A 14,525-nucleotide genomic window follows, 5' to 3' on the forward strand; every position below is an offset into this window, starting at 1 on the left:
CCTGAGCTAGAGTGAGGACTCTATAGATGGCTCGGAGTTCCAATACATTGATTGTCAGGATCGACTCGAAGTCCAATGGCCCTGGAAGGAGTACTGCACCTCAGCCCTGGAGGCTTATGTCCGTTGTAAGGAGTGCTCACTCCAGAATCCAAAAGGGGCGAACCTTGGTTAGGTTGGACATCTGTAACCACCAGGAGAGGAACAGACGAACCTCTGGAGACAGAATCATTGTCTGGGATCTGATCAGATGGGGCAACCCGTTCCATCTGGAGGATTAGGTGTTGCAGAGGCCTGGAATGGAACCGACGTACTCCACAATGTCGAAGGTGGATACCCTGGATCCCAGAATCTGTATTGCTGAGCGAACTGAGACTCAGTGACTGCGGAGTAATTTGCACACTGGTTGTTGAAGTGTGGAGATCTTGTCTGTTGTCAGAAAGATTCTCTGAGCGTGAGAATCCAAACGAGCCCCCAGATGGACCTGAAGGAGTCAGGGAGGACTTTTTCCAGTTGATTAAACAGCCGTGTCTCTGTAGGAAGGCAATGGTTATCTGAAGATAGCATTGAAGAACCTCTGGGGAGCGTGCTAGGAGCAAGTGGTCGTCCAGGTATAGTAGCAGCCTGACTCCCTGACAACACAGGTGAACTGCCCTAATGCCCATAATTTTTGTTAAGACCTGTGGCGCTGTAGAAAGTCCAAAGGGCAGAGCCTTAAATTGGAAATGTTGCTGTAGTACAGCAAACCGGAGATAACGCTGATGAGAGGGCGTTATAGGTACCATTAAGTCCCCCAGCTCCATAGCTAGTACAATAGAGCACAGGGTTTCCATCCAAAATCTGGGCACCCTGATGAATTTGTTCAGGGATTTGAGGTTGAGGATAGGCCGATAAGACTCATTTGGTTTCTGCATCAGAAACAGGGTAGAATAATAACTGTTCCCTCAATGCGATAGCGGAACTGGAACTATTACCCCCACTTGCAGCAAGACCTGAATGGCGGTCGACGCCGGTGATCACTCTCAGCACCTCTGGTATGTCCCCTGAGACCGAAGGTAAGACTGCCCAGCAGCGTGCTACCGCAAGAGGTAACCCCACCTTACCTGTCCCCCTGCGTCCGAGTTGCAGTCCGGGGTCCTCCGCGAAGCCGGCTAGTAAGGTCCCCGGGAGCCCCGCCAAGCGATGCCATGGAGTTGCGGCGCCCGGTGGGGTGATGAAGCGGCAGCACAGACGTCCTGAGGACAGTCTGATGCTGCGCACTCAGTAATAGAGGCAAATAAAATTAGAAATCATGTTTATCAGCAGCAGGGACTGGAAAACTGATTCGAGTCGAGGGAAAGATGGATGGTGCTAAATACAGGGATATTCTTGAGCAAAACCTGTGTCAGTCTGCCTGTGATTTGAGACTGGGACGGAGGGTCACCTTCCAGCAGGACAATGACCTGAAGCATACAGCTAAAGCAACACTCCAGTGGTGTAAGGGGAAACATGTAAATGTGTTGCAATGGCCTAGTTAAAGCCCAGATCTCAATCCAATAGAGAATCTGTGGTCAGACTTGAAGATTGCTGTTCACAAGCGGAAACCATCCAACATGAAGGAGCTGGAGCAGTTTTGCCTTGAGGAATGGGCAAGAATCCTAGGGGCAAGATGTGGCAAGCTCATAGAGACTTATCCAAAGCGACTTACAGCTGTAATTGCCGCAAAAGGTGGCTCAACAAAGTACTGACTTTAGGGGGATGAATAGTTATGCACGCTGAAGTTTTCTGTTATGTTGTCCTAAATGTTTGATTCAGAATATAAAAAAAAAAAAAAAAACACAATGTCACAGTTGTAGGCATGTTCTGTGAATGAAATGACGCACACCTTCACACAATCCATTTTAATTCCAGGTTGTGAGGCAACAAAACATGAAAAATGCAAAGGGGGTGAATACTTCTGCAAGGCACTGTATATCTGAGAGTCAGTGCAGGAACTGACCAGAAGGGGCGACAGGGTAGTGGCTGGTCAGCTTGACAAATTATTGCAATATTTTGGAGCTAACATTCCCTGAATTGAAATGAATTACAGTTTGGTGGAATGTTAGTAGGTGAGTGCAGAGTTTGTATGATTTTTCTATTTCAATGGTGTGGTCACTTACCTTATACTCATGCACCGCAGATGGTTGAGGGCCGTGGTTTGAAGCCAATTGTTTATATATATATATATATATATATATATATATATATACACACACACACACATTATTATATATATATATATATATATATATATATATATAAATATATATATATATATATATATATATATATATATATATAAAGCATACAGGATTTGAGAATGACACAAGTATTGGTTGTCACAAAGTCTGCTGCTTCAGTTTTTATGATGGCTATTTGCATATACTCCAGAATATCATGAAGGGTGATCAGATGAATTGCAATTAATTGCTAAATCCCTCTTTGCCATGACAATGAACTTAATCCCAAAAACATCATTTCCACTGCATTTCAGCCCTGACATAAAAGGACCAGCTGACATCATTTCAGTGATTCTCTCATTAACACAGGTGAGAGTGACAAGGATAAGGCTGGAGATCACTCTGTCATGCTGATTGCTTTAGACTAACAGACTGGAAGCTTTAAAAGGAGGGTGGAGCTTGAAATCATTGTTCTTCCTCTTTTAACCATGGTTACCTGCAAGGAAACACGTGCAGTCATCATTGCTTTGCACAAAAAGGGCTTCACAGGCAAGGATATTGCTGCTAGTAAGATTGCACCTAAATCAACCAGTTATCGGATCATCAAGAACTTCAAGGAGAGAGGTTCAATAGTTGTGAAGAAGGCTTCAGGGCGCCCAAGAACGTCCAGCAAGCATCAGGACCGTCTCCTAAAGTTGATTCAGCTGCGGAATCGGGGCGCCACCAGTGCAGAGCTTGCTCAGGAATGGCAGCAGGCAGGTGTGAGTGCATCTTCATGCACAGTGAGGCGAAGACTTTTAGAGGATGGCCTGGTGTCAAGAAGGACAGCAAAGAAGCCACTTCTCTCCAGGAAAAACATCAGGGACAGACTGATATTCTGCAAAACGTACAGGGATTGGACTGCTGAGGACTGGGGTAGAGTTGTTTTCTCTGATGAATCCTCTTTCAGATTGTTTCCTTCTCCGGGCGTCCGAAGAAGGAAAGGTGAGCGCTACCATCAGTCCTGTGTCATGCCAACAGTAAAGCATCCTGAGACCATTCATGTGTGGGGTTGCTTCTCAGCCAAGGCAGTGGGCTCACTCACAAATTTGCCTAAGAACACAGCCATGAATAAAGAATGGTACCAAAACATCCTCCAAGAGCAACTTCTCCCAACCATCCAAGAACAGTTTGGTGAGGAACAATGCCTTTTCCAGCATGATGGAGCACCTTGCCATAAGGCAAAAGTGATAACTAAGTGGCTCGGGGAACAAAACATCAAAATTTTGGGTCCATGGCCAGGAAACTCCCCAGACGTTAAACCCATTGAGAACGTGTGGTCAATCCTCAAGAGGCGGGTGGACAACCAAAAACCAACAAATTCTGACAAAACTCTAAGCATTGATTAGGCAAGAATGGGCGGCCATCAGTCAGTATGTGGCCCAGAAGGTGAGTGACAGCATGCCAGGGCGAAATGCAGAGGTCTTGAAAAAGAAGGGTCAACACTGCAAATATTGACTCTTTGCATAAACTTAATGTAATTGTCAATAAAAGCCTTTGACACTTATTAAATGCTGTAATGTTACTTCAGTATACCATAGTAACATCTGACACTTATGTAATGCTGTAATGTTACCCCAGTATACCATAGTAACATCTGACACGTATGTAATGCTGTAATGTTACCTCAGTATACTATAGTATCATCTGACACTTATGTAATGCTGTAATGTTACCTCAGTATACCATAGTAACATCTGACACTTATGTAATGCTGTAATGTTACATCAGTATACCATAGTAACATGTGACACTTATGTAATGCTGTAATATTACCTCAGTATCCCATAGTAACATGTGACACATGTAATGCTGTAATGTTACCTCAGTATACCATAGTAACATCTGACACTTATGTAATGCTGTAATGTTATCTCAGTATACCATAGTAACATCTGACACTTATGTAATGTTACCTCAGTATACCATAGTAACATCTGATACTTATGTAATGTTACCTCAGTATACCATAGTAACATCTGACACTTATGTAATGCTGTAATGTTACCTCAGTATACCATAGTAACATCTGACACTTATGTAATGCTGTAATATTACCTCAGTATACCATAGTAACATCTGACACTTATGTAATGCTGTAATGTTACATCAGTATACCATAGTAACATCTGACACTTATGTAATGCTGTAATGTTACCTCAGTATACCATAGTAACATCTGACACTTATGTAATGCTGTAATGTTACCTCAGTATACCATATTAACATCTGACACTTATGTAATGCTGTAATGTTACCTCAGTATACCATAGTAACATCTGACACTTATGTAATCCTGTAATGTTACCTCAGTATACCATAGTAACATCTGACACTTATGTAATGCTGTAATGTTACCTCAGTATACCATAGTAACATCTGACACTTATGTAATGCTGTAATGTTACCTCAGTATACCATAGTAACATCTGACACTTATGTAATGCTGTAATGTTACCTCAGTATACCATATTAACATGTGACACTTATGTAATGCTGTAATGTTACCTCAGTATACCATAGTAACATCTGACACTTATGTAATGCCGTAATGTTACCTCACTATACCATAGTAACATCTGACACTTATGTAATACTGTAATGTTACATCAGTATACCATAGTAACATCTGACACTTATGTAATGTTACCTCAGTATACCATAGTAACATCTGACACTTATGTAATGTTACCTCAGTATACCATAGTAACATCTGACACTTATGTCATGCTGTAATGTTACCTCAGTATACCATAGTAACATCTGACACTTATGTCATGCTGTAATGTTACCTCAGTATACCATAGTAACATCTGACACTTATGTAATGCTGTAATGTTACATCAGTATACCATAGTAACATCTGACACTTATGTCATGCTGTAATGTTACCTCAGTATACCATAGTAACATCTGACAAAAAAAAGTCTAATAACACTGAAGCGGCAAACTTTGTGAAAACCAATGTGTGTGTCATTCTCAAAACTTTTGGCTACGGCTGTACACACACACATACATACACATTTCTATACATACACACATATATATATATATATCATATATATACACATACACACACACACACACACACCGAAGAGCAAGCGTACACACATATATATATACACGATATATATTATTATCTTTTATTTATATGGCGCCGCAAGTGTTCCGCAGCGCCTTACATAGTACATAAAACATTACAATACAAGACAAGGGCATGGTTTATATACATTGCTGCAACAGCGATTAAAGCAATCACAATACGCAGCAGGGAGTTGGCAGAGACGTGTTAGGTGCCCTTATGGGAAGTAAGGTGTAGAAGAAAATGTAAAGAGAAGCACATGAGGAAAGAGGCCCCTGCTCGTGAGAGCTTACATTCTAAAGGGGAGGGGCAGACAGACAGGCGTGACACAGAAGGGGAGGGGCAGACAGACAGGCGTGACACAGAAGGGGAGGGGCAGACAGACAGGCGTGACACAGAAGGGGAGGGGCAGACAGACAGGCGTGACACAGAAGGGGAGGGGCAGACAGACAGGCGTGACACAGAAGGGGAGGGGCAGACAGACAGGCGTGACACAGAAGGGGAGGGGCAGACAGATAGGCGTGACACAGAAAGGGAAGATAGTGAGGAAAGAGCATGAGGTGGGTTAGGATATATATGCAAATTCACCTTTGATCAAATGGCACTAAATAGCCCTGTATGGCACACTATGGAGACTGTGACTTAGACGCACTAAGCGTAATTTTCCTTACATGTGCATCTTAATCTCATGACTAATGTGACAATAGTACAATACAATGGTAGATGGGCTATAGGGGCTAGTGATACATGAACTTCTGTATGCACTAAATCTGGGGTAAGTCCCGGAATCTATGGGTATTCTGTGCATTAAGTCCCAGAAGGAGCATCTAACGCATGTTTTTCCTTGCAGCTCCTGAGGATAAAAGTCAACGATAAGTTCACCCTCTGGGGCTCAGCGCGTGGGGTAGCGAGCCTTCAATGAATAACTAAGGGCTGACAATTAGCCATGGGGTTTCAAATTAATCTACCCCTACGTGTAGCTACGATGTGACTAAGATGCACAATTTCGGAAAATGTACACACTGGTACCCATGACACGGCGGCCAAGTCACGCTCAGAGTGTCACGCCATATCTTATTTTATCTATATTTTTTATTACATTTACATACCTTGAAATAACCTGTAATATGTTTCCATTTGCTCAGGCACTGGGAGCCAGTCCGATGCGTTATCTCATTGCCGACCTTTGTCCAGTGACCTGCCAGATATAAGGTACATATAAACCAGGGGTAATGGGTACATATACCAGACAGGGGGTCAGGGTTAGGGTCAGTGACCTGCCAGATATCAGGTACATATATACCAGGTGTAATAGGTACATATACCAGACAGGGGGTCAGGGTTAGGGTCAGTGACTGCCAGATATAAGGTACATATAAACCAGGGGTAATGGGTATATATACCAGACAGGGGGTCAGGGTTAGGGTCAGTGACTGCCAGATATCAGGTACATATAAACCAGGGGTAATGGGTACATATACCAGACAGGGGGTCAGGGTTAGGGTCAGTGACCTGCCAGATATCAGGTACGGATATACCAGGTGTAATGGGTACATATACCAGACAGGGGGTCAGGGTTAGGGTCAGTGACCTGCCAGATATCAGGTACAGATATACCAGGTGTAATGGGTACATATACCAGACAGGGGGTCAGGGTTAGGGTCAGTGACCTGCCAGATATCAGGTGCATATATACCAGGTGTAATAGGTACATATACCAGACAGGGGGTCAGTGTTAGGGTCAGTGACCTGCCAGATATCAGGTACATATATACCAGGTGTAATAGGTACATATATACCAGACAGGGGGTCAGGGTTAGGGTCAGTGACTGCCAGATATCAGGTACAGATATACCAGGTGTAATGGGTACATATACCAGACAGGGGGTCAGGGTTAGGGTCAGTGACCTGCCAGATATCAGGTACAGATATACCAGGTGTAATGGGTACATATACCAGACAGGGGGTCAGGGTTAGGGTCAGTGACCTGCCAGATATCAGGTACAGATATACCAGGTGTAATGGGTACATATACCAGACAGGGGGTCAGGGTTAGGGTCAGTGACTGCCAGATATCAGGTACAGATATACCAGGTGTAATGGGTACATATACCAGACAGGGGGTCAGGGTTAGGGTCAGTGACCTGCCAGATATCAGGTACAGATATACCAGGTGTAATGGGTACATATACCAGACAGGGGGTCAGGGTTAGGGTCAGTGACTGCCAGATATCAGGTACAGATATACCAGGTGTAATGGGTACATATACCAGACAGGGGGTCAGGGTTAGGGTCAGTGACTGCCAGATATCAGGTACAGATATACTAGGTGTAATGGGTACATATACCAGACAGGGGGTCAGGGTTAGGGTCAGTGACCTGCCAGATATCAGGTAGAGATATACCAGGTGTAATGGGTACATATACCAGACAGGGGGTCAGGGTTAGGGTCAGTGACCTGCCAAATATCAGGTAGAGATATACCAGGTGTAATAGGTACATATATACCAGACAGGGGGTCAGGGTTAGGGTCAGTGACTGCCAGATATCAGGTACAGATATACTAGGTGTAATGGGTACATATACCAGACAAGGGGTCAGGGTTAGGGTCAGTGACTGCCAGATATCAGGTACAGATATACTAGGTGTAATGGGTACATATACCAGACAGGGGGTCAGGGTTAGGGTCAGTGACCTGCCAGATATCAGGTAGAGATATACCAGGTGTAATGGGTACATATACCAGACAGGGGGTCAGGGTTAGGGTCAGTGACCTGCCAGATATCAGGTACAGATATACCAGGTGTAATGGGTACATATACCAGACAGGGGGTCAGGGTTAGGGTCAGTGACTGCCAGATATCAGGTACAGATATACCAGGTGTAATGGGTACATATACCAGACAGGGGGTCAGGGTTAGGGTCAGTGACCTGCCACATATCAGGTACAGATATACCAGGTGTAATCGGTACATATACCAGACAGGGGGTCAGGGTTAGGGTCAGTGACTGCCAGATATCAGGTACAGATATACCAGGTGTAATGGGTATATATACCAGACAGGGGGTCAGGGTTAGGGTCAGTGACCTGCCAGATATCAGGTACAGATATACCAGGTGTAATAGGTACATATACCAGACAGGGGGTCAGGGTTAGGGTCAGTGACCTGCCAGATATCAGGTACATATATACCAGGTGTAATGGGTACATATACCAGACAGGGGGTCAGGGTTAGGGTCAGTGACCTGCCAGATATCAGGTACATATATACCAGGTGTAATGGGTACATATACCAGACAGGGGGTCAGGGTTAGGGTCAGTGACTGCCAGATATCAGGTACAGATATACCAGGTGTATTCGGTACATATACCAGACAGGGGGTCAGGGTTAGGGTCAGTGACTGCCAGATATCAGGTACAGATATACTAGGTGTAATGGGTACATATACCAGACAGGGGGTCAGGGTTAGGGTCAGTGACCTGCCAGATATCAGGTACAGATATACCAGGTGTAATCGGTACATATACCAGACAGGGGGTCAGGGTTAGGGTCAGTGACCTGCCAGATATCAGGTACAGATATACCAGGTGTAATGGGTATATATACCAGACAGGGGGTCAGGGTTAGGGTCAGTGACCTGCCAGATATCAGGTACAGATATACCAGGTGTAATGGGTACATATACCAGACAGGGGGTCAGGGTTAGGGTCAGTGACCTGCCAGATATCAGGTACAGATATACCAGGTGTATTCGGTACATATACCAGACAGGGGGTCAGGGTTAGGGTCAGTGACCTGCCAGATATCAGGTACATATATACCAGGTGTAATGGGTACATATACCAGACAGGGGGTCAGGGTTAGGGTCAGTGACTGCCAGATATCAGGTACAGATACACCAGGTGTAATGGGTATATATACCAGACAGGGGGTCAGGGTTAGGGTCAGTGACCTGCCAGATATCAGGTACAGATATACCAGGTGTAAGAGGTACATATACCAGACAGGGGGTCAGGGTTAGGGTCAGTGACTGCCACATATCAGGTATAGATATACCAGGTGTAATGGGTACATATACCAGACAGGGGGTCAGGGTTAGGGTCAGTGACCTGCCAGATATCAGGTACAGATATACCAGGTGTAATAGGTACATATACCAGACAGGGGGTCAGGGTTAGGGTCAGTGACTGCCACATATCAGGTACAGATATACCAGGTGTAATGGGTACATATACCAGACAGGGGGTCAGGGTTAGGGTCAGTGACTGCCAGATATCAGGTACAGATATACCAGGTGTAATAGGTACATATACCAGACAGGGGGTCAGGGTTAGGGTCAGTGACTGCCAGATATCAGGTACAGATATACCAGGTGTAATAGGTACATATACCAGACAGGGGGTCAGGGTTAGGGTCAGTGACCTGCCAGATATCAGGTACAGATATACCAGGTGTAATGGGTACATATACCAGACAGGGGGTCAGGGTTAGGGTCAGTGACTGCCAGATATCAGGTACAGATATACCAGGTGTAATAGGTACATATATACCAGACAGGGGGTCAGGGTTAGGGTCAGTGACTGCCAGATATCAGGTGCATATATACCAGGTGTAATGGGTACATATACCAGACAGGGGGTCAGGGTTAGGGTCAGTGACCTGCCAGATATCAGGTACAGATATACCAGGTGTAATGGGTACATATACCAGACAGGGGGTCAGGGTTAGGGTCAGTGACTGCCAGATATCAGGTACAGATATACCAGGTGTAATAGGTACATATACCAGACAGGGGGTCAGGGTTAGGGTCAGTGACTGCCAGATATCAGGTACAGATATACCAGGTGTAATAGGTACATATACCAGACAGGGGGTCAGGGTTAGGGTCAGTGACCTGCCAGATATCAGGTACAGATATACCAGGTGTAATGGGTACATATACCAGACAGGGGGTCAGGGTTAGGGTCAGTGACTGCCAGATATCAGGTACAGATATACCAGGTGTAATAGGTACATATATACCAGACAGGGGGTCAGGGTTAGGGTCAGTGACTGCCAGATATCAGGTGCATATATACCAGGTGTAATGGGTACATATACCAGACAGGGGGTCAGGGTTAGGGTCAGTGACTGCCAGATATCAGGTACATATATACCAGGTGTAATGGGTACATATACCAGACAGGGGGTCAGGGTTAGGGTCAGTGACTGCCACATATCAGGTACAGATATACCAGGTGTAATGGGTACATATACCAGACAGGGGGTCAGGGTTAGGGTCAGTGACCTGCCAGATATCAGGTACAGATATACCAGGTGTAATAGGTACATATACCAGACAGGGGGTCAGGGTTAGGGTCAGTGACTGCCACATATCAGGTACAGATATACCAGGTGTAATGGGTACATATACCAGACAGGGGGTCAGGGTTAGGGTCAGTGACTTACCTACACCATACTTCTCAGTAAGTTCAATGAGTTTTTCTATTTCTTCCTGGTTCCATTTCCCTTTTTTCACATCCTTGTGAAGACCCTTGTAATACCTAAAAGATCGGTCATTCAGGGATTTAATTATGCTGGCGAATGTTGACGAACATATCGCAGTACTTTTATTTTTACAACAATTTATATTAATCGTGAATATACTTATTTTATCTAAATGGAAACCCTCAGGGAGAGACGTACGCAGCCTTGGAGATAAAGTGGATAAGTTACACAAAACAACCAATCAGCTTCGGTCAGTTCATAGACTGTGCTAGAACACGCTGTACAGGATAAAATGACAGCGGAACACAAAATGCTACAAACAGTACATGGTAAACAAATAAAACCGTGAAATAATTAAATAGCAAAGTGAGAGACCATTAAAATCGGTAGAACTCAAGGAGCTAGTGCCCTGGAGAGAGCAGACAGAACGGAGCAGAGAGACAGACCATGAGTGGGAAAACACTGAAGGTAAGTAAGGAGACTGCCAGAGGAAGAGCTGAGAGACCGAGGGGGACTGTGGACTGAGATGATATCAGAGATGTAGGAAGGAGAGAAGCAATGGAGGTGAGTGTTAGGAGCATTCTGTAAGGGATAAGGAGAAAATGAAAAGGAGAGTTATGGTAAAACATACCTTTGTTAACTCTCTTTCTTCAAAGTCCATAGAGTCCACAGGGAGACAATGGGGTTGGTGGTAGGTTAGGAGGATTGGACACCAACAGTTAAAGCTTCTCTGTCCCAGGATGCTTTGGTCCTTCCCCCTATACCCCGCCCACAGCCTGGGGGCAACTCAGTTTTGTCTACAAGCCCAAGGCAGGAGCAGGATAGGGGTACATAGACTGGTACACTGAGGAATCACACTCTCACACAATCGAGAAGGAAACCGGTGACCAAGAGAATAAACCCATAGAAGCCAGGTGCGTCAGGGTGGGTGCCCTGTGGAGCCTATGGACTTAGAAGAAAGAGTTAAAGGTAAGTTTGATCATATCTCCCCTTTTCTTCTCCAGGGTCCAGAGGGCACCACAGGGGAGACAATGGGGATGTCCCAAAACAGTTGTTCAAGGGGGCGGGGACGCTCCTGAGCTGAGAGGAGAATCCAACGCCCAAAGGAAGCATCCTGAGAGGCAAAGGTATCAAAAGGCATAGAACCTAAGAAAGGTTTGGACAGAAGACCACGTGGCCGCCTTGTATAGTTGTTCGGCAGACGCGCCACGGCAGGATGCCCACGAGGGTCCCACAGAGCGAGTAGAATGAGCAGATACTGTATCCGGCACAGGAAGGCCAGCCTGTGTGTAAGCCTGTGAAATAGTCATGCAAAGTCATCTGGCCAGAGTCTGTTAGCTGGCCAACCCTTCTTGTGGAATCCACATAGGACAAAGAGGGAATCCGATTTCCTGATGGAACCAGTACGGTTCATGTAGATCCCCAGAGCACGGACCAGATCTAATGAGGCCTCACCTACCAAGAGGTCTGGAGATTGGAAGGTAGGAACTACAATTTCCTCATTATTGTGGAAACGAGAGACGACCTTGAGAAGGATGCCAGGGCGAGTTCAAAGAGCAGCCCTGTCCTGATGAAAGATCAGAAATTGAGAGCAACAGGAGAGCGCCCCCAAATCTGACACCCTACAGGCAGACGCGAAAGCCAGAAGTCTTTGCAGTGAGCCATTTGACGCCTACTGAGTCCAGAAGTTCAAACGGAGGCCCCTGAAGTGTATGGAGAACCACTGACAAATCCCACGGAGCAACAGGAGGGACAAAGGGAGTACCACCCTGAAGGAAGGCGTGAACATCCGGCATTGGAGCAATTCTGTGCTGGAACCAGATGGACAGAGCAGAAACGTGCACTTTCAGAGAGGCCAGGCAGAGTCCGAGATCCAATCCAGTTTTAAAGAAGGCAAGGATCAGAGAAACCCGAAAAACCTGAGGGTTATAGCTTCTGGTAGCACACCACTGGAAGTATTTATGCGGTGATAGATCCGGGCGGAGAACGGCTTACGCGCTCTGACATGGTCTGCACCACGGAGCGAGAAAAACCTTTGGACCTTAGGAGGTGTGTCTCAAAAGCCACACCATCAAAGATAGACGGGCCAGGTCAGGATGTAGGCCGTTTTTGGGTGTTAACAGGGGCAGTCCAGTAAAAACGGGGGAGTGGAGGTGCGAACGCAGACGTGCCTGAGTGTTTCAACGCTGTTTGAGAGGCGTGCATAATTAACAGGCAGCGTCACTTGCCTTTTTTTAGACTGATTTCCTCGCAATGCTTGCGGTAGGGTAAAGCTACCTCAAGCACTGCGTTCACATCCGATGGTGCTCGATGTACCAATGTTTTAATACACTTCCTGGAGATGAAGTGTTGCTGGTGGGCGGCTCTGCCTGTGCGATCGGGCGTACGCATACACAAAGTGGCCGCTCGCTAAGACATGGTGGGTGTGCTTATGCATTGACGAGCGATCGCTTCCTGTGGAGTCACTGAAAAATTTGCATACGCATCCAGCGAGCGTACGCAGATAGTGAACGGGTCTGAATCAGGCCCTCTGCCCCCTTCCTGCTTGAATTTCCTAAGGAACCGAGGAAGAAGGGAGACTGGGAGGAAGAGGTACGCCAAATGGAAGGTCCACTTCACTGACAAGGCGTCCACGAAGGCTGCTTTGTGGTCCCTTGTCGACCCGTACACTGGAAGTTTGTGGTTGTGTCGTGATGCGATGAGGTCCACATCTGGTAGACCCCATTTGTCCATCAGGAGTTGAAAGACCTCTGGGTGTAGAGACCACTCCCCGGCGTGCATGTCGTGACAGCTGAGGAAATCCGCTTCCCAATTGAGAATCCCCAGGATGAACACCACGGAGATGGCCGGGAGATGATGTTGACACTTCTGCCATAGCCGTAGACTGCAAGTGCCTTCCTGATGATTGATGTAGGCAACCGCCATGGCGTTGTCGGACTGTACTTGTATGGCCTGCCCTGAAGAATGTTCTGAGCCAGAGTGAGGGCTCCATAGATGGCTCAGAGCTCCAGGACGTTGATTGGTAGGACCCATTTGGTGGGAGTCCAACGACCCTGGAAGAAGTGATGGCTGGTCACTGCGACCCACCCAAGGAGGCTTGCGTCCATGTTGAGGAGCACCCAAGGGATGACCCTTGTTTAGGTGGAAGGTCTGTAACTACCAGGAAAGGAATAGACGAACTTCCGGAGAGAGGACCATCATCTGGGATCTGATCAGATGGGGCAGTCCACCTGGAGAGGATTAGATGTTGTAGGGCTTGGAGTGGAACTGAGCGAATTCCACCATGTTGAAGGTGGATACCATGGACCCCAAAGTCTGCATTGCTGAGTGGGGTAACCTGCTCACTCGTTACTGCAGTACAGGGTCTGCTGTCAGGAAGATTTTCTGAACTTGAGAATCCAGAAGGGCGCTCAGATGTACCATCCTTTGAGAAGGGGTGAGGGAAGACTTTTTCCAGTTGATCAACAAGCCGTGTTTTTGTAGAAAGGCCATGGTTATCTGAAGATGGCGGTGAAGGATCTTTGGAGAGTGTACTAACAGCAATAGATTGTCCAAGTATGGGAGTAGCCTGACCCCCTGACGACGAAGATGGGCTGCCATAACTGCCATAATCTTGGTAAAGACCTAAAGAGCTGTAGAAAGCCCAAAAGGCAGTGCTTGAAATTGAAAATGTTGCTGTAGGACAGCAAACTGGAGATATCGCTATAGGTACATGTAGGT

General features: G+C 46.1%; 1 protein-coding gene across 2 annotated transcripts in view; it reads right to left on the reverse strand.

The window, feature by feature from the left end:
• The window catches only part of SNAPC4 (small nuclear RNA activating complex polypeptide 4), a 204,252-nt gene that overhangs the window by 93,683 nt on the left and 96,044 nt on the right, over window positions 1-14,525 (reverse strand). For both annotated transcript variants that reach the window (XM_088479544.1, XM_088479543.1), the window contains exons 14-15: window positions 10,767-10,861; window positions 6,426-6,514 (exon numbers count right to left, since the gene is read on the reverse strand). In XM_088479544.1, the coding sequence (XP_088335670.1) occupies window positions 6,426-6,514; window positions 10,767-10,861 (184 nt within the window). The remainder of the gene's footprint in view (window positions 1-6,425; window positions 6,515-10,766; window positions 10,862-14,525) is intronic.

This window comes from Taudactylus pleione, unplaced genomic scaffold (genome assembly GCF_031769625.1).
Source record: "Taudactylus pleione unplaced genomic scaffold, aTauple2 ptg000240l, whole genome shotgun sequence".
NCBI classification, from domain to species: domain Eukaryota; kingdom Metazoa; phylum Chordata; class Amphibia; order Anura; family Myobatrachidae; genus Taudactylus; species Taudactylus pleione.